Source organism: Gossypium hirsutum, chromosome D10 (assembly GCF_007990345.1).
Source record: "Gossypium hirsutum isolate 1008001.06 chromosome D10, Gossypium_hirsutum_v2.1, whole genome shotgun sequence".
Classification (NCBI taxonomy): domain Eukaryota; kingdom Viridiplantae; phylum Streptophyta; class Magnoliopsida; order Malvales; family Malvaceae; genus Gossypium; species Gossypium hirsutum.
This window is the reverse complement of record NC_053446.1, coordinates 66,649,978-66,669,279: the sequence shown is the minus strand read 5'-3', so window position 1 is coordinate 66,669,279 and position 19,302 is coordinate 66,649,978. Positions and strand designations below refer to the sequence as shown.

The 19,302-nt window shown below is 34.0% G+C and overlaps 3 protein-coding genes across 3 annotated transcripts; all 3 read left to right on the top strand.

The window, feature by feature from the left end:
* The first annotated feature begins 821 nt into the window (after positions 1–821).
* On the top strand, positions 822–9,299 carry LOC121222613 (probable disease resistance RPP8-like protein 2). The gene is made up of 2 exons (XM_041103742.1): positions 822–3,635; positions 8,999–9,299. The coding sequence occupies exons 1-2, from the start codon at positions 951–953 to the stop codon at positions 9,161–9,163; spliced, it is 2,850 nt and encodes a 949-aa protein (XP_040959676.1). The 5' UTR covers positions 822–950; the 3' UTR covers positions 9,164–9,299.
* A 1,721-nt stretch (positions 9,300–11,020) lies between these two features.
* LOC107935288 (putative disease resistance protein At1g50180) lies at positions 11,021–12,632 on the top strand. The gene is made up of 2 exons (XM_041102076.1): positions 11,021–11,395; positions 11,443–12,632. Exons 1-2 carry the CDS (start codon positions 11,021–11,023, stop codon positions 12,214–12,216), a joined length of 1,149 nt encoding a protein of 382 aa, XP_040958010.1. The 3' UTR covers positions 12,217–12,632.
* A 4,565-nt stretch (positions 12,633–17,197) lies between these two features.
* Positions 17,198–17,893, top strand: LOC107935293 (receptor-like protein 9DC3). Its single transcript, XM_016867868.1, has one exon. It carries the CDS (start codon positions 17,198–17,200, stop codon positions 17,891–17,893), a length of 696 nt encoding a protein of 231 aa, XP_016723357.1.
* The last annotated feature ends 1,409 nt before the right edge of the window (positions 17,894–19,302 follow it).

The window sequence follows — 19,302 nt, the reverse complement described above, 5'->3', positions numbered from 1 at the left end:
TTATTTTAAAACTAGAGATGTTGCCGGAAGGGTTGATATTTATTACTACTCTCCAAGAATTGAAACTATCAGCAATGAGCCGTTCATTGGAAAAGAGGATTCAAGTGGAGGATGGAAGAGAAGGAGAAGATTTCTATAAAGTGCAGTCACATTCCCTCCATCCAAATCACATACTATAGATAAACATCTTTCTACAATGACAAACTTCATTTGATTCAGAAAAATTGAAGTCATCATCACGAGAACTTATTTCATTAAAGTTCTTGTCAGGCACCCGTTTGATACATGTTCAACCCATTTAACCTCATCCCCACTCTTAAGATTGTGTTAAAAAAAATAATTTTATACATAATTTAATTCTTTTCATTTTCTAGCTTTAAAATTTATAGTTCCTCGCATTATGGTGCTATAGTAGTCATATCTCTATCTTTATTGTTTGTGTTTTCATAGATATTAAATGCTGATTTTTGATTACACCTATTCTAACAACGTATTAATCAACCAGATTTAACGGGAAAAGAGATCAAAGTGTTACAACATGTCCGTGCCAGATACCGGGAACGAGAATGTTTCTCCACGGCTATGTACTTCTCAACATTAAATATGGTGTAATTTGCTCTTTTATATAATTTTTCTTTAAGACCCTTTCATCTAAAGAATTAAAAAAATAAATTTATTAATTAAATTTAATTAAAAATATAAAAAAAAATGAAATCACTCAAAAAGTGTAGCTTCCTCCAAATAATATATGTTATTTTATTTAAAAAATTAAGTTCAGTAATAATAATAATAATATATTCAGCTTTTTCCTGTCCAAAGAAAAATAATCAGCAACCTTATCAGCTCTTCAAAAATTCTGATAAAGAGAAATACTTCTCCACTAATACATAAAATATTCTACTAATACTTGCCGATCAGTTTGTGGAATCTGTTCTGAACCAGCAGGAGAAATGGCAGAGGCTATTGTGTCCTTAGCTGTTGAAAGAATTTTAGATTTACTCATCCATGAAGCTGTTTTCCTCAAAGATGTGAAAGATCAAGTTGAGAGCCTAAACGATGAACTTAAGCGAATGCAGTGTTTCTTGAAGGATGCGGATCGCAAGCTTGAACAAGATGCGCGTTTACAGAATCGGGTGTCGGAAATCAGAGATCTTGCTTATGATGCTGAAGATGTCATCGACTCTTTTATTCTTAAAGCAGCACATCAACGAGGTTTTCATAGGATTATCAAGAGATTCACCTCCATTTTCACCAAACCTTGTCATCTGCAAAAAGTTGGGGTGCAGGTCAAAGCAATCCAGACCAAGCTCCAAAACATTTCCAAGAATCTTCCAGCTTATGAGATATCCGGTGATGGAGAAGGCTCTAGCTCAATTATCAAGGTGCAGCAACGGTTAAGGACATACTCACATGTCGAGGAAGAGGACGTTGTTAGCTTGGAGGATAGGATCAAGTATGTCATGACCATGTTGATGACTGAAGAAGATAGACCCCACGCCGTCGTTTCCATAGTCGGCATGGGGGGCATCGGTAAGACGACTCTTGCCAGAAAAGTATATAATCATGTTGATGTGAGACGCCATTTTGATTGCTTCGCTTGGGTTTATATATCTCAACAATGTAAGCCGAGAGAAGTTTTGCTTATTGTCTTGATAAAAGTTCTCTCTCCTTCTAAAGATGAAAAAGAGCTAATTGAGAAACTGGACGAGAGTAAGCTGATGAAAAGGCTTTTTGATGCTTTGAAAGAAAAACGGTATTTGGTAGTCCTCGATGATATCTGGAGAAGCGAGGATTGGGATATTCTTAAACCTGCTTTTCCACGAGGAAGAAAGGGAAGCAAAATATTGTTCACTACACGCAACAGGAATGTGGCTTTACATGCCGATCCCTGCAACACTCCCATGGAGCACTCACCTCTAACAGATGATGAAAGTTGGATTCTTTTGAGTAGTAAAGCATTCCCCCTAAACAAGACAGATTCTCATTTCCGCTCTGAAGAATTTGAGAAACTCGGAAGAGAGATGGTGAAAAAATGCGGAGGTCTACCTTTAGCGATTATTGTCTTGGGAAGCTTGCTAGCAAGAAAACAATCGTTGGACGACTGGGAGACGGTTCACAGAAACTTTTTCCATGGACACTTAAAAGGGCTCCAACAACTTGATCATCAATATGGTGCAGTGAACAGGATTTTGGTTTTAAGCTACAATGATTTGCCTTATCATTTAAAACCATGCTTTCTGTATCTTGCTCATTATCCAGAAGATTGGGAGATATCGAAAAAAGAGCTCATTCGATTATGGATCGCTGAAGGTTTTATTTCACCATTATCGGGAAGCGAAGAAATCTTGATGGAAGATGTAGGCGAACAATTCCTAGAAGAGCTTATAGATAGAAGCTTGGTTCAAGTTTGGAGACGAGACTATTCTGGGACAAAGGTGAAAACATGCGGAATACATGATCTCTTGAGAAACTTGTGCGTGGGGAAAGCAGAAGAGGAGAATTTCTTCAAAGTTATTCAACCTTCATTAATTGAGAACTCTGAAAATTCTGTTGATGTGACCTTGGTAACATCTATGCCACGAAGACTTGCTATACATCCTGGCGAAAGGTATGTTCATTTTCATTTAAAAGGAGAGCATCCACAATTACGTTCTTTGCTGCTGATTCAAGAAGAGTTACTCATAAAATTCCATATTTCAAATTTCAAGAACTTTAAACTTTTAAGAGTGTTGAAACTTGCGTGGATGGTTAGGAAGTGGCATGTGTCAGGTGAAATTGGTAATCTCCGTCATTTGAGGTATTTGAGGTTAAAATGCGGTGGGGAAATGATCTTGCCAGGTGCTATTGGAAAGTTGAAGAATTTACACACTTTGTACTTCCGAAGCGTTTCTCGCATTGTGGTTCCAAATGTTGTATTCAAGTTGGAACGTTTAAGGCAATTTGTGATTAAAGGGGATGGATATCCCTGGACCAAAAGTGGTTTCCCTTGGTGGCAAAGCTTTTCTTCAAAAAATATTGAAACTTTGAAGTACATGTCGGTGGACAAGAAGTTGATTGAAAATAATGAGGCGCTGAGGCTGTCTCATATTCAGTGTTTAGGAATAATATTCAAGAGTTCAGAAGATGTTAAGTCTATCCTACTATTGATGATCAAATTGGATTGCCTTAGGTCATTGTCTATGAATTTGTCTCTTGAAAAGTCAAGCTCATTTTCATATCTAGACTTGGAACCTCTTCTTCAGTTTGGTCACCTTTCCAAATTGAAATTAGTAGGGCATTTAAAAGAAGATCCACATCAAAGCCATCATGTTTTAAAATTTCTTCCAGAAAGTATTGTCAAATTAACTTTAGAATGCTCTACGATGACTCAAGATCCAATGGAAGTGTTGGAAAATCTGCCGTGTTTGACAATTCTTAATTTATTAAGTTTTGCATACGAGGGGAGAAAATTGATTTGCTCTGCCAATGGCTTTCGTCAACTTGAAGCTTTTGGTCTAAATAAAGCAACAAATTTAGAAGAGTGGGAGATACAAGAAGGCGCAATGCCACGTCTCCGAAGTTTGAGTTTGAGCTTGAATTTCAAACTAGAAAGGTTGCTAGAAGGATTGAGGTATATTACTACTCTCCAAACATTGATATTGTTGATAAGTTAAATTAAAAAGGGGTTGAAAAGTCAAAAATGGTGGGAGGTGCAATTGGCACCGAAAGAAAAAAAATAGTTGGCAAGTTGTTTAAAGTTGAAAGGGATAATTGCAATTTTGGTCCCTAATTTTTTAGGCCATTTGCAAGTTAGTCCCTGGACTTCAACTATAAATAGGCCTAACCATTTCTCATTTCAACCATCCCAACCAATCTTTCTCTCTTAGTTTTCTCTCTTCTCCCATTTGAGAATTCTTAAGGAATTCTATTTGTTTGTAATATTTTGGAGATAGTAAAGTTATCATCTGGTGTTAGTGCCCGAGGACGTAGGTATAATTTACCGAACCTCGTTAAAACTCTTGTGTTCTTTTTTGTCCTATTTTTCTTTCAATATTTGAGGGTATAATAGTAGTATTTAATTGTGCTATTAAATTACTATAGAAGGGATATTCTGACTAAGGAAAGACTTGGTATTTAAGAGATCATTGTGATCCACCTCTCTTCCCTGGGAATTGAACTTTGTGTGATTTTTTAGTACAATAATTTACACGCTTCCGACCCTATTGGAACAACAAGTGGTATCAAGAGCCGAAGGTTAATCGTAGTATGCTCTGTGGTTGCAGTTTAAACTGATCTTCCACATCAGAAAAGATTTCCTTAGGTATATTGAAAGATTATGGAGAAAACGGTCGGTGTAGGAGCTTCAACATCGTCCATGTGGACAAGACCGACAATTGCAAATGCAAGATTGGCCGTGGAGATCTTTGATGGCACGGGCCATTTTGGTATGTGGCAAAGTGAGGTTCTAGATGCCCTTTTTCAGCAGGGTCTAGACATTGCCATTGATGAAGAGAAACCAGATGATGTACAGGAGAAAGATTGGAAGGCGATCAATCGGTTGGCATGTGGCACAATTCGATCATGCCTTTCTCGAGAGCAGAGGTATGCTTTTTCAAAGGAGACTTCTGCAAATAAGTTGTGGGTGGCACTTGAAGAAATTTTTTTGAAGAAAAACAGTCAAAATAAGCTCCACTTGAAGAAAAGACTGTTTCGCTTCACATACGTCCCAAGTACCACAATGAATGATCACATCACCAAATTTAATCAGTTAGTCACTGATTTGCTGAATATGGATGAGACATTCAAAGATGAAGATTTGGCTTTGATGCTGTTGGGGTCACTTCCTGAGGAGTTTGAGTTCCTAGAAACTACTCTACTTCATGGCAGGAGTGATATATCTCTGAGCGAAGTCTGTGCGGCCTTATACAGTTATGAACAGAGAAAGAAGGACAAACAGAAAAACTCAATCAGAGATACATAAGCTTTAGTAGTCCGAGGTCGTTCATACACTCGGAAGAAAACTCAAAAGGGGAGATCAAAGTCAAAGTCCAGACTCGGGAAAGATGAATGTGCTTTTTGTCATGAGAAAGGCCACTGGAAGAAAAATTGTCCAAAGCTGAAGAATAAGGGAAAAGCTGCTGTAGATGCTTGTGTTGCTAAGCATGATACTAGTGACTCTGAACTATCACTGGTTGCATCATCATCGTCGTTCCATTCAGATGAGTGGATATTGGATTCGGGTTATACCTATCATATGTCCCCTAACCGGGAGTGGTTCTCTGATTTAGTAGAACTAAATGGAGGAGTTGTTTATATGGGCAATGACAATGCCTGTAAAACTGTTGGGATAGGTTCAATCCAATTAAAGAATCAAGATGGATCAACCAGAGTTCTGACTGATGTTCGGTACGTGCCCAGTTTGAAGAAAAATCTCATCTCATTGGGAGCCTTGGAATCCAATGGTTCAGTTGTTACTATGAGAGATGGGATTTTGAAAGTGACATCTGGCACACTTGTAATATTGAAGGGCATCAGGAAAAATAACTTGTATTACTACCAAGGTAGTACAGTTATTGGAGCAGTCGCTACAGCTTCCGGTAACAAAGACTTGGACTCAATGCAGTTGTGGCATATGAAGTTGGGACATGCCAGCGAAAAATCCTTGCAAATTCTGGCAAAGCAAGGATTGTTGAAAGGTGCAAAGGCTTGCAAATTAAAATTTTGTGAGCACTGTGTTCTGGGAAAGCAAAAGAGAGTGAAATTCGGCACTGCTATCCATAATACAAAAGGTATTTTGGAATACATTCACTCAGATGTGTGGGGGCCTTCTAAAACACCTTCGTTGGGAGGAAAACACTACTTTGTTACTTTTGTTGATGACTTTTCCAGAAGAGTTTGGGTGTATACCATGAAAACTAAAGATGAAGTGCTTGGAGTTTTTCTTAAATGGAAAACTATGATCGAAAACCAGACTGGCAAGAAAATCAAGCGGCTTAGGACGGACAATGGAGGGGAATATAAAAGTGATCCGTTCTTCGATGTGTGCCAAGAGTATGGTATTGTTCGACACTTCACAGTTAGGGATACACCACAACAGAATGGAGTGGCAGAGCGTATGAATCGAACATTGCTGGAGAAAGTTCGATGTATGTTGTCCAATGCTGGGTTGGGCAAGCAATTTTGGGCTGAGGCTGTGACATACGCTGGCCATCTTGTTAATCGTTTGCCATCATCTGCATTAGAAAGAAAAACTCCTATGGAGGTATGGTCTGGAAAACCGGCTACAGATTATGATTCCTTACATGTGTTTGGATCCACTGCATATTACCATGTGAAGGAGTCAAAGTTAGATCCGAGGGCAAAGAAAGCTCTCTTTATGGGAATCACTTCTGGAGTGAAGGGATTTCGTCTTTGGTGCTTAAGCACAAAGAAAATGATCTGTAGCAGAGATGTTACCTTTGATGAATCTGCCACATTGAAAAAGGTAGCAGATAAAGATATTCAGACGAGTAATACTCCACAGCAGGTGGAGTGTACTCCAAAACAGGTGGAGTTTGAGCAGATGGGGATTTGCCCAGTTAATAAGTCTAATTCTCCAGCCACAATGGAGGAATTAGAGGTTGAAGAGGTTCTGACCCAAGAACCACTAAGTACACCAGAACCAGTTGCAGTTGCAAGGCCACGGAGAGAAATTCGTAAACCTGCTCGATTTACTGATATGGTGGCCTACGCCCTTCCCGTTGTTGATGATATTCCTATCACTTATCAAGAAGCAATGCAAAGCTTAGAAAGTGATAAATGGAAAAGCGCCATGGATGAAGAAATGCAGTCTCTCCGGAAGAACAATACTTGGGAGTTGGCGCAATTACCAAAAGGTAAAAGGGCAATCGGATGCAAGTGGGTATTCGCAAAGAAAGATGGATCTCCTAGCAAGAAGGATATTTGCTACAAGGCAAGATTGGTAGCTAAAGGCTACGCTCAGAAGGAGGGAATTGACTACAATGATGTATTTTCCCCTGTTGTGAAGCATTCCTCCATTAGAATTTTGTTGGCCTTGGTAGCACAGTTGAATTTGGAGCTAGCTCAACTTGATGTTAAGACAGCTTTCTTGCATGGTGAGTTAGAAGAGGAGATCTATATGACTCAGCCCGAAGGATACACAGATGCTGGTGGTAGAAATTGGGTTTGTAAGCTTAACAAATCGCTATATGGATTGAAGCAATCTCCGAGGCAGTGGTACAAGCGATTTGATAGCTTTATGAGAAGGCAGAAGTACACAAGAAGCAAATATGACAATTGTGTGTATTTGCAGAAGCTGCATGACGGATCTTTCATTGTATGTTGATGATATGTTAATCGCTTCGAAGAGCCAAAATGAGATAGATAAGCTGAAGGCTCAGTTGAATCAAGAGTTCGAGATGAAAGATCTAGGTGAGGCCAAGAAGATTCTCGGCATGGAGATAAGTAGAGATAGACAGAGAGGCAAGCTTTGTTTGAATCAGAAGCAATATCTGAAAAAGGTATTACAATGTTTTGGTGTAAATGAAAACACAAAACATGTAAGTACCCCACTTGCTTCTCATTTGAAACTTAGTGCTCAATTATCTCCGAAGACTGAAGATGAAAGAGAATATATGGCGAAAGTCCCATATGCTAATGCAGTTGGGAGTTTGATGTATGCGATGGTGTGTACGAGGCCTGACATTTCACAAGCTGTTGGAGTTGTGAGCAGGTATATGCATGATCCTGGAAAAGGACATTGGCAAGCTGTGAAATGGATTCTACGGTATCTTCGAAAAACCGTAGATGTTGGTTTAATTTTTGAACAGGATGAAGCACTTGGTCAGTTTGTAGTTGGATATGTTGATTCCGACTTTGCTGGTGATTTAGATAAACGTCGTTCAACTACGGGGTATCTGTTTACTCTTGCGAAAGCCCCAGTGAGTTGGAAGTCTACCTTACAATCTACAGTAGTTGTGTCTACTACAGAGGCAGAATATATGGCAGTTACAGAAGCTGTTAATGAGGCTATTTGGCTTAATGGATTGTTGAAAGACTTAGGAGTTGTTCAAAGTCACATAAGTTTATATTGTGACAGTCAGAGCGCTATTCATTTAGCGAAAAATCAAGTCTATCATTCAAGAACCAAGCATATCGACGTAAGATATCACTTTGTGCGGGAAGTCTTTGAAAAAGGAAAAATTCTACTTGAGAAGATTCCGACAACAGATAATCCCGCAGATATGATGACCAAGGTGGTAACAACAATCAAGTTTAATCATTGTTTGAACTTGATTAACATCCTGAGAATTTGAGCACCTTTAGGTGTATGGCGCTCGAGAGCGCATTTGGAGGCACTACAAAAGATAGCTTTATCGAATTTGGGGAGTTGAAGGAAGTGTGTGAAGATGTGATTATCCTAATCAAATCTTCAAGGTGGAGATTGTTGATAAGTTAAATTAAAAAGGGGTTGAAAAGTCAAAAATGGTGGGAGGTGCAATTGGCACCGAAAGAAAAAAAATAGTTGGCAAGTTGTTTAAAGTTGAAAGGGATAATTGCAATTTTGGTCCCTAATTTTTTAGGCCATTTGCAAGTTAGTCCCTGGACTTCAACTATAAATAGGCCTAACCATTTCTCATTTCAACCATCCCAACCAATCTTTCTCTCTTAGTTTTCTCTCTTCTCCCATTTGAGAATTCTTAAGGAATTCTATTTGTTTGTAATATTTTGGAGATAGTAAAGTTATCATCTGGTGTTAGTGCCCGAGGACGTAGGTATAATTTACCGAACCTCGTTAAAACTCTTGTGTTCTTTTTTGTCCTATTTTTCTTTCAATATTTGAGGGTATAATAGTAGTATTTAATTGTGCTATTAAATTACTATAGAAGGGATATTCTGACTAAGGAAAGACTTGGTATTTAAGAGATCATTGTGATCCACCTCTCTTCCCTGGGAATTGAACTTTGTGTGATTTTTTAGTACAATAATTTACACGCTTCCGACCCTATTGGAACAACAGATATTAAGCGCAATGCCTTCATCATTGACAAAAAGGATTGAAGTGATAGGTGAAAAAGAAGGAGAGGATTTCTATAAAGTGCGCCACATACCTTCCATCCAAATATCTGATAGGATAACAGGTTGGGGTTACTTTTACGTTAACTCAAAGATTACTCATTTGTAATATTTTTCTCTCTTAATTATCTTTTTACTTTTTTTTTATACAAATTTTAAAACTGGATCCTTTGCATATCTATGGCAGGTGATGTGAATAATCAACTATATATCAATTCAAGTGCTAATTTAATCTTTAATGTAAATTCATAAAAGCCTATATTGTTGAAACTCTCTCAATTTCCATGATTGTTGGCCCCCCTACCTTTTTAAGTTAACTACTAAACTTCAATGTTAATTGCAACGTTGCTTTCCTTTGACCTAATTTGGATTAGTGTTCATTAAATAAATAAAAAATATTTTGTTTCAATTATTATTATAATACCTCATTATTATTATATTTTAAGCTAAATGATAGTCACTTAATTATTAGTATTTTTTTCACCCAACTATAAAAAATTACAAATTTGTCATCCGACGGTTAGTAATTTTCTTTATCATTGAGCCATTTGGCTAACGACAACAACATTTAAAATTGACATAATAGCACATTTAACCTTCAACATTTATACATTGCATCAATTTAGACTTGATTCTAAAAAATCGATCCCACAACATTTACACATTGTGTAATTTGATCTTTTATATAGTTTTTTTTTGTAACCATTCCACCTAAAAAGCTAAAAAAAATAAATTTATTAGCTAAATTTGATTAAACGTATGCAAAAATAATTTTGATATTTTCTCATTATTTTAAAACTTTTTATGTCACAAATTTTGATATTTTGAAATAAACTTTTTATTTCACACAATGGGGAAACACTAAGAATTAATTTTAATTTTCATGATTTTCTGTATTATATTCTTTTTATCATTATTATTAGTATAGATAAAAGATGATATACCAATTTCATGTTGTTGCTGGTAGGGTTGGATGCTTTCTTTCGTCTCCAAATGCAAGCCTGCAAAGAAGCTCAACATTAATTGATTGTTCATCTATTCAAGTTTATGGATTTTAAGGAAAGATTTTGATTTAAATTTTAGAAATTTATTTATTACTATCTTTGAGTTAAGACAAATTGTAACAGTAATTTCGAAATGGTTGGTGCTGCAATGAAGTAAATTTGCAAGAAAATAATTTATTTATCAACTTTTTATTTTATCCATTTAAACTAAATTTTTTAAAATAGATGAAGCTCGTCAACGCACTGTTTTAACAATAAGGTCTAAGTCAAATTTTAAGTTTGAATATTATTTGGTATAATTTATGTATAGATCCTCTCTCAAATAAATAAATCTTTCTTTTTTTAAAAAAATATTTTCACCATTAAAATCCAAAAATCCTTGACTTTTTTCTTTCAACACTAGTCAATTTTCTCTTATTTTCTTTCATCATTGTTTGTACTATATTTCCAAGTGGTCCTTTCATTTTTGATAAAAAAATTACTGGTAAGGTAAAAAAAACATTTAGGGATATGGGTTTGAAGGTTAATAAGAGTGTAATATCTTCACTTTTAGGAATTGTTAAGTTTATTTATGAGTAATTTAAGTATTGTATAAAAAATAACACAGTAAAAATAATAAATAATTGGAGTAATTATACCAAAGATCACTAAATTACAAGTTAGTTTATATTTTAGTCAATTAACTTTAAAAAGTTACAAAATTGTCACTAAATTATTTGATATTTTTCATTTAAGTCATTGGACCATTAAAATCACTGTTATATGACCTTCATTGTTCACATCCTTACAGTTTAAGTTTTTTTTTCATGAAATAATTTTAAATATCACATATTTACGAACTGAAATCTAAACAACTGTTTTCCGTTCTTCGGCACCGAACATTAGATCTATTAGTCCATGAAGCAGTTTTCCTCAAAGATGTGAAAGATCAAGTTGAGAGCCTAACGGCTGAACTGAAGCGAATGCAATATTTCTTGAAGGACGCGGATCGCAAGCTTGAACAAGATGCGCGTTTCCAGAATCGGGTGTCGGAAATCAGAGATCTTGCTTATGATGCTGAAGATGTCATCGACTCTTTTATTCTTAAAGCAGCACATCAACGAGGTTTTCATGGGATTGTCAAGAGATTCACCTCCATTTTCACCAAACCTTTTCATCTGTACAAAATCGGAGTTCAGGTCAAAACAATCCAAACCAGGCTCGAAAAGATTTCCGAGAATCTTCCAGCTTTTGAGATACCTGGTGATGGAGAAGCCTCTAGCTCAATTTTCAAGGTGCAGCAACGGTTAAGAAGGACATACTCACATGTCGAGGAAGAGGACGTTGTTAGCTTGGAGGTTAGCACCAAGGATGTCATGACCATGTTGATGACTGAAGAAGATAGACCCCACGCCGTCGTTTCCATAGTCGGCATGGGGGCATCGGTAAGACTACTCTTGCCAGAAAAGTATATAATCATGTTGAGATTAGACACCATTTTGATTACTTGGCTTGGGTTTATATATCTCAACAATGTAAGCCTAGAGAAGTTTTGCTTAGTGTCTTGATGAAACTTCTCTCTCCTTCTAAAGATGAAAGAGAGCTAATTGAGAAACTGGACGAGAATGAGTTGTGGAAAAGGCTTTTTAATGCTTTGAAAGAAAAGCGGTACCTGGTAGTCCTCGATGATATCTGGAGAAGCGAGGATTGGGATATTCTTAAACCTGCTTTTCCACGAGGAAGAAAGGGAAGCAAAATATTGTTCACCACACGCAACAGGAATGTGGCTTTACATACCGATCCCTGCAACACTCCCATGGAGCTCTCACTTCTTACAGATGATGAAAGTTGGAATCTTTTGTGTAGGAAAGCATTCCCACGGAGCAAAATGGGTTCTCAATGCTGCTCAGAAGAATTTGAGAAGCTTGGAAAGGAGATGGTGAAAAAATGTGGAGGTCTGCCTTTAGCAATTGTTGTGTTTGGTGGCTTGCTAGCAACAAAAAAGTCATTGGCTCAGTGGGAGATGGTTCACAAAAACATCCATGGACACCTAAAAGGGCTCCCACACCAAGATCATCAATATGCTGCAGTGAACAGAATTTTCGTTTCAAGCTACAATGAATTGCCTTATCGTTTAAAACCATGCTTTCTGTATCTTGGTCATTATCCAGAAGATTGAGAGATATCGAAAACTGAACTCATTCAACTACGGATCGCTGAAGGATTCATTTCACCATCATTGGAAAGCAAGGAAATCTTGATGGAGGATGTAGGCGAACAATTCCTAGAAGAGCTTATAGATAGGAGCTTGGTTCAAGTTTAGAGGCGAGACTATACAGGGACAAGAGTGAAAACATGTCAAATACATTATCTCTTGAGGGACTTGTACACGAAGAAAGCAAAAGAGGAGAAGTTCTTGGAAATTATTCAACAATCATGGGCTGAATTTTATGTGACATTGGCAAAATCTATGCTACGAAGAATTTCTTTTCATCCTAGTGAAAGGAAAGTTCATTCGAAGGAGAGCATCCAAAATTACGTTCTTTGTTGTTGCCTCAAAAATGTGGAATTGATAGAATTGTGCATTTCAAAATGCAAAAGCTTCAAATTTTATAATTTTCTTATGACTTTATAAAATTTTATAATTTTTTATATTTCAATATATTTTATAATTTTTTTAAAATTTTTAAAATTTTTAATAAATTTTTAATATTTGATTTTTTATTAAAATTTAATAATATTATAGATTTTATTGATTTTAATTTTTTTTCTAATTTTTAATAAAAATAGGGGCTTAATTGCTTTTTTTTTTAAGTTTGAGGGTCTTTTTGATGCATTTTGAAAGTTCAAGTACCCAATTGAGTGCCAAAAAATAAAGTAGGGGCCTAATTGCTTTTTTTGAAAATGTTTGAGGGCCGTTTTGATGTATTTTGAAAGTTCAAGTACCCAAATGAGTGCATAAAAAGAACAGGGGTTTAGTTGCTATTTTTGAAAAAGTTTGCACCCTTAAACCTCTTTTCTTTTTCTAAATTTAATTTAGAATCAACTTTGTGTAAAGACTTGGGAAATTTAATTAGCAAAATTTCTTTCCATGTAAAAATTTCCCCTATTTCTTATTTGAATTTAAAGCAATACAATATTTTTCTAGCTAGTAACAGAAAATGACAGTCAATTCATTCCAAGCAATACAAAATTTCCAGTCTGGTGGAAAATTTGTTTCTTAGATACTACATTTTTAAAGTGTTGTTTATTTTAAAATCTATTAATATATACACACTTAGGGACCATATATATATATATATTCCAGTCTGGGTCTTTGTCGTGTTTTGTTGGTTGGCTATGGTCTTGTTGTTGTTTCCACTGCCTGTGGTCTTTGTTTCTAAGTCATATGTGGTCTTGTTTGCTAGACCTTAGTTGCTAAGTTTAAGGGAGTGAATAGAGCACCATTTTCTTCTTCTGCGTGGAAAATAAGTTGGCATTATGCCAATTTCCACATTCATACATATAAAGGAAGCAAGACCAAGTCAATATACTTTCTAATCTCATCACTTCTTCTTTCTTTAGGGAGTTCAAGTGAAATACAAATTTTTCCACATTCAATCTCATAAATAAACCGTCTTTGAACTTTCACAAAAAAATATTAAATACCCATTCACTTCAATTCTACTATTCTTAAATCATTAAAGTTTTGTGAAAAATATGCTTCTTGGATAAAATTATTCAACACACATGCCTTGAATTTTATGCAAATAAAATAAATCAATATAGGCCACACATGCTTTGAATTTTTAAGTAGTCCATAATTTTGTTAGTTTGTGTGCAAAATTCTACATTGCTTGACAGCCATACATACTAAGTAAATAGACACCCACATTGTTTACGTATTATGAGGAAGAAGACTAAGTCAATCTATTTTGTAATCTCATCAATCTTAATTTTCTCAGTTGTTTAGGGAGTTCAAATGAAATACAAAATTTTGAAAAAAAAATGTATCCAATTTTGTGAATGAAAAATTTATGGTAAAAAGGATTTCGTATGGATACTTTGGCCCGGGTAGCAATACTCAGGGTAAGTTTATCAATACATATTGCTTTTGGTTGGAAAGTGGTGTTGATAGGTTATGGATGCGGGGTAGTGTTTGGAATGGCCATTGGATGTGTTGTTTTCCAAACCGGTAAGGCGAAAAGATTCGTGAATTTGGTTGAAGACCAACATGAGAAGAGGCGAAGAAGAAAGCCAAAATATAGCAATCGCATCAGTGGATGAAGAAGGATCTAGTTGGTGCAAATGAAGTTAAAGCATTTCTTCTGTGTCTTCATAATTTCTTGTTTAGTAGTCTGTCAGAAAGTTTTTCCTATGGTGAAAAGTTTGAGTTGCATTTATAAAATTTCCACTGTCAAAAGATTCGATTGCACTGCAGGGTAACATATTTAAGATTCGATTACACTGTCAAAAGATTGCAGCAACGATGAGATTAATCCAATTACAGGAATTGATATCCTAAATGGCTTTTAGGTACGTAGCTTCATTGACGGTACAAACTAGTTAAAATTTCCAGCATTCATGTCTTTGTTTTCTCTCAAGTAAACGTAGTCAATACTGCAAATGGTGTGGAAGTATTGTACATTGTGGCGCAAATGTCCAAAATTTCTCCATTGCTTGAAAATTAAGTTTGGGTGAGAGAGATGGGAGGAAGCAACAGCAAGTGTGAAGTCAATAGACAATTGATAGTCTTAGCCCTTTTGTGGAGTTAAATTTATAGTCAAATATAGACAATTGATAGTCTTTATTCTTTTGTGTGGAAAATTATTTGGGACCAAACTTGACGTGTTATAAGGAAGAGACTTCGTAATCTCATGAATGTTAATTATTTTACTTCTTTGGTAAAAAAAAAGTAATTAATTTTATGAATGAAAAATATATGGTAAAGAGGAAGTAGTTGTTGATCACTAACAACATGATGATTGTGGAAATACAAAATTTCCTATATATGTGTTGAATTCTGCATAATGTAAATGTCCCGCATTGCATGTGAATTCTGCAATAGACCAAACTTTACGTGTTATAGTCCTTTAAATTGAATTAATGAAAAGTAAACATTCTTATCAAAATTAGTTATACTCTTAATTTATAACAAAAGAAAGAGTAATTTGAGTTTAACTCAAAGGTTAATATGTCATCAATGGGCGATGGCGTGGCGCTACCATGTTAGCGATTATTTTCTTGTTTGAGTTAAGGTGATTTTACCAATTTTAGTTTACTTTTTTACTTCAATTTAAGTTTATGCTTATTAGCTTCGAAGATTCTAAGTGGGTGCCACAATCAAAGGGTGAGTAAAAAGGGTTAAAAATGATTTTTTTAAAATATTTTTATTTTTTATTAAAAATTTAGAATTAGAATTAGACAAATTTTGTAAATGTTAAGGGCTAATTTTATTGAATTTTTTATATTTAGGATCAAATTGATAGAATGTATAAATATTAGAGGTCAAATTTGTTATTAGATCAATAAAAAAACCCACATCAGCTTTCCGTCACTCATCTAACGACAACTAAAGGGAGAGTGATTAAAATATTTAATTTCAAAAAGTTTAGCAACTAAATTGGAAAATTTAATAGTTGGGTGACTATTTTTATAGTTTACAACTTTTTTGGTCACCTGACTATTAAGTGACACTTTTTAGATGGTATAATAATAATTTTAGTCCTCAATTTTTATACTTTCTGTCAATTTAACTCTGATTATATAAAATGATTACAAAAGTGAAATTCTTTTTAAATTTTACAAAATTCTAAAAATTAATAAAAATTAAATGAAAGTAGATAAAAATTTCAAATATAAATAAAGTGAGAGAAAATGAGGGAAATATTATTTTTAAACCCTCCAAATTTTCTTTGTATTATCTGTAAAGAAATATCTAATATCCATTCTTTTGGAAAACATAGAAAAAAGTAAAAAAAGATTAAGTAAAATTATCTGCATATAATCTGCTTTTATAATTTGGGTTTTTAAAAATAAATTTAAATGAATTGAAAATTCGAATTGAGTTTGAAAAATAAAATTTTGTGGTATATTTTATATTTTTTCTAGAAAAATGGCATCAACGTTGATTTTGTAAGCTTTTGTAATATCAGTTACGGATGTTCTTCATGGGCATGGAACTCAACTTGAAAATTTTACTAATTTGGTTGCAAAAAACATTGAGGAAGCATATAATGATCTAACCTTTTTTTTTTAATTTTTTTTATTTCCCATACATATTAGTTCTTAGACAACATATTCGAGATTTTATTTTTCTAGAATTTTTATATAGAAGTTTATATATATTTTTAAAATAATTTTGAGTTTTTTTATAATTTTTATATAGAATCGAGGTAAATTGGCAAAAAAAATTATAAAAATAGAATACTAAAATTGTTATTATATTAACTAAAAAGTGTCATTTAACAATAGGGTGACCAAATTGTAATTTTTTTAGTTAAGTGGCCAAAACGAAGATTTACCCATAGTTTAGTGGCTAATTATGTAGTTTACCCTTTCATAATTGAAAAAATAGTTGTTAAGTTTTTCTTGTATTAGATAACATTTTAGATGGTAAAAACCCTCTTTAGTCCCTCTCAATTTTGATATTAAGTAAATTGGTCCATTTTAAAAAAAATCAAAGCAATTTAATCTTTGTTAATTTCGAAAGTGAGCAACTAAGGACAATTAATCACAATGTCAATATTTTCCATCAATTGTATACATTTTTATTGGTATAATGACAAATTTAGCTCTCAAAGTTTACACATTCTGTCAATTTGGGCTTGATTTAACAAATTTAGCCCGCAACAATTACATATTCTATTAACATTTACACATAATATATAAACATCGAGAGCTTAATTTGTTATTATATCAATAAAAATTATTTACAATTTACAGAAAGCATTAACACAATGATTAATTTTCCTTAGTTGCTTCTTTTCAAAATTGATAATGATTAAATTGCTCTAATTTTCTGAGAGGAACCAATTTGTTCAACATAGAAATTGAGAGGAACCAATATGATTAAATTGCTCTAATTTTCAAAATCCATCAAAAGTCCCCTACCAGTGAGATACATCAACAGCTTTAAGGCTATGATAAATCTAGAGAAGATTGGGAGTACATTGTCGTACATGGGGGTGAATAATCCTGGAATTGGTGGCTTCTATACCTATTCCATTGGAATTGTTATGAAAGGACAAGATATGGAATTGGTGAAAATTTTCACCATGTGGATGATCATTGATCTATCAAACAATCAGTTTGAAGGGGGTATTCCAGAGGTTTTTGGGAAGCTTAACTTACTGAAAGGGCTCAACCTTTCTCATAATAACCTTAATGGTGGTATCCCCACCTTAATAGGGAATTTGACAAGTTTTGAATGGTTGGACCTATCTTCAAACAGGTTGTCTGGGACGATTCCAAATAGATTGGCAGATCTGTCATTTCTTTCGTCCTTCAATGTTTCTGAAAATAAACTCCATGGTCAGATTCCTCAAGGAAAACAATTCAACACATTTGGAAATGATTCATATCAAGGGAATAAGGGACTATGTGGGTTTCCGGTCTCGAAAGGTTGCAACATCATTGAGCCACCACCTCCAAATGTGCTTGAAAAAGATGGCTCAAAATCAAACATTACTTTTGGTTGGAAAGTGGTGTTGATAGGTTATGGATGCGGAGTGGTGTTCGGAATGTCCGTGGGATATGTTGTTTTCCAAACTGGTAAGCCGAAATGGTTGGTGAATTTGGTTGAAATCCAACATGAGAAGAAGCGAAGAAGAAAGTCAAAGGATGGCAGTCGCAGCAATGGACGAAGAAGGATCTAGTTAGTGGAAATGGTGTTCAAGTGTTGATGTTGTATCTTCATAATTTCTTGTTTTGAAGTCTTTCAATTTTTTTCCTATGGTGAAAGGTTGCATTGCCATGCATCTGTCTTTATTATTGGTACTATTTGTTTTAAATGTAACATTTTGTATGGTTCAACTATTTATGTCTTCTTTCATGAGTTTCATTTTTGAGTCTCAATAATCTCTGCATTCAAGATTTTATCAGCTTATTAATTGGTGGATCAATAATCTTCATGCTCATCTCATCATCTTTTTCTCGAGTTAAACACAGTTAATACTATAACAATTTCTTCTGTGTGGAAAATAATTTGGCATTCTGCAGATTTCCACAATGCTTGTGGATTACTTTTAGTTGACAGCTATACATATAAAGGAAGGAAACAAGACCATGTCCAAATTTCCAAAAATTAGCCATTGATTTTTGAATAGTTAAACTTTCGTATTCTATTTTTTAAAATTGTAAATTCTCAAATAATGTAAATTAGTCTTAAAACTCAAGTTTTGAAATCTTTACAGTTTAACCCCTTATAGTTTCAAACTTTACTATTTTATGCTCAACTTTCTAAATTTTCATATTTCATGATCATATAATTTAGTTACTACATCAATATTTGAGATTTCACTACTCAAACCCTTACTTCATTTTGGTCCTTACTTCAATTTTATCAAATTAAATCATTTTTCAATTTGAATGCATTGATGTTAAATTGAGGGACCACTAAACAATGTTGATGCGAGTTTAGGCAAAATTGGTGGATCCGATCTCCTTAGTAATTTCTTTGTGGAAGTACCTGCTTTCACAATGCAAACTTGGATAGTTTGTGGTGGACGATGATGAATCATTTCACAGTCAAACACATAATTTTTAAACATAAAATTAACGATATATTGAAATCATTATTGAAATTATAATCAAAATCAATACATGTTCTTTTTATTAGCTTAAGGGCGTAAAAACCCTTCAAAATTTTCAAAAAAATAAATAAATTTAAGTCCTTTTTCTTCTACTCAATTGAGCCCTTAAACTTTTAAAATGTATCAAAAATATCTTTACACTTCTTCAAAAAAAGCAATTAAACCCCTTTTTTTTCCCGCTCAATTAGGTACTTGAACTTTCATAATGCATAAAAAAAACCTTAAATTTTTTTTTCAAAGAAACAATTAAGCCTCTATTTTTTTCCCACTTAATTGGGTACTTGAACTTTCATAATGCATCAAAAAGGCTTTAATTTTTTTCAAAAAAGCAATTAAGCCCCTACTCTTATTAAAAATTAGAAAAAAATCATAAAAATAATAAATTTTAGAAAAAAAATATTAAATTTCAATAAAATTTAAAAACTTATTAATAATTTGAATTTTTTTTAGAAAAATAGTCAAAAAATAAAATT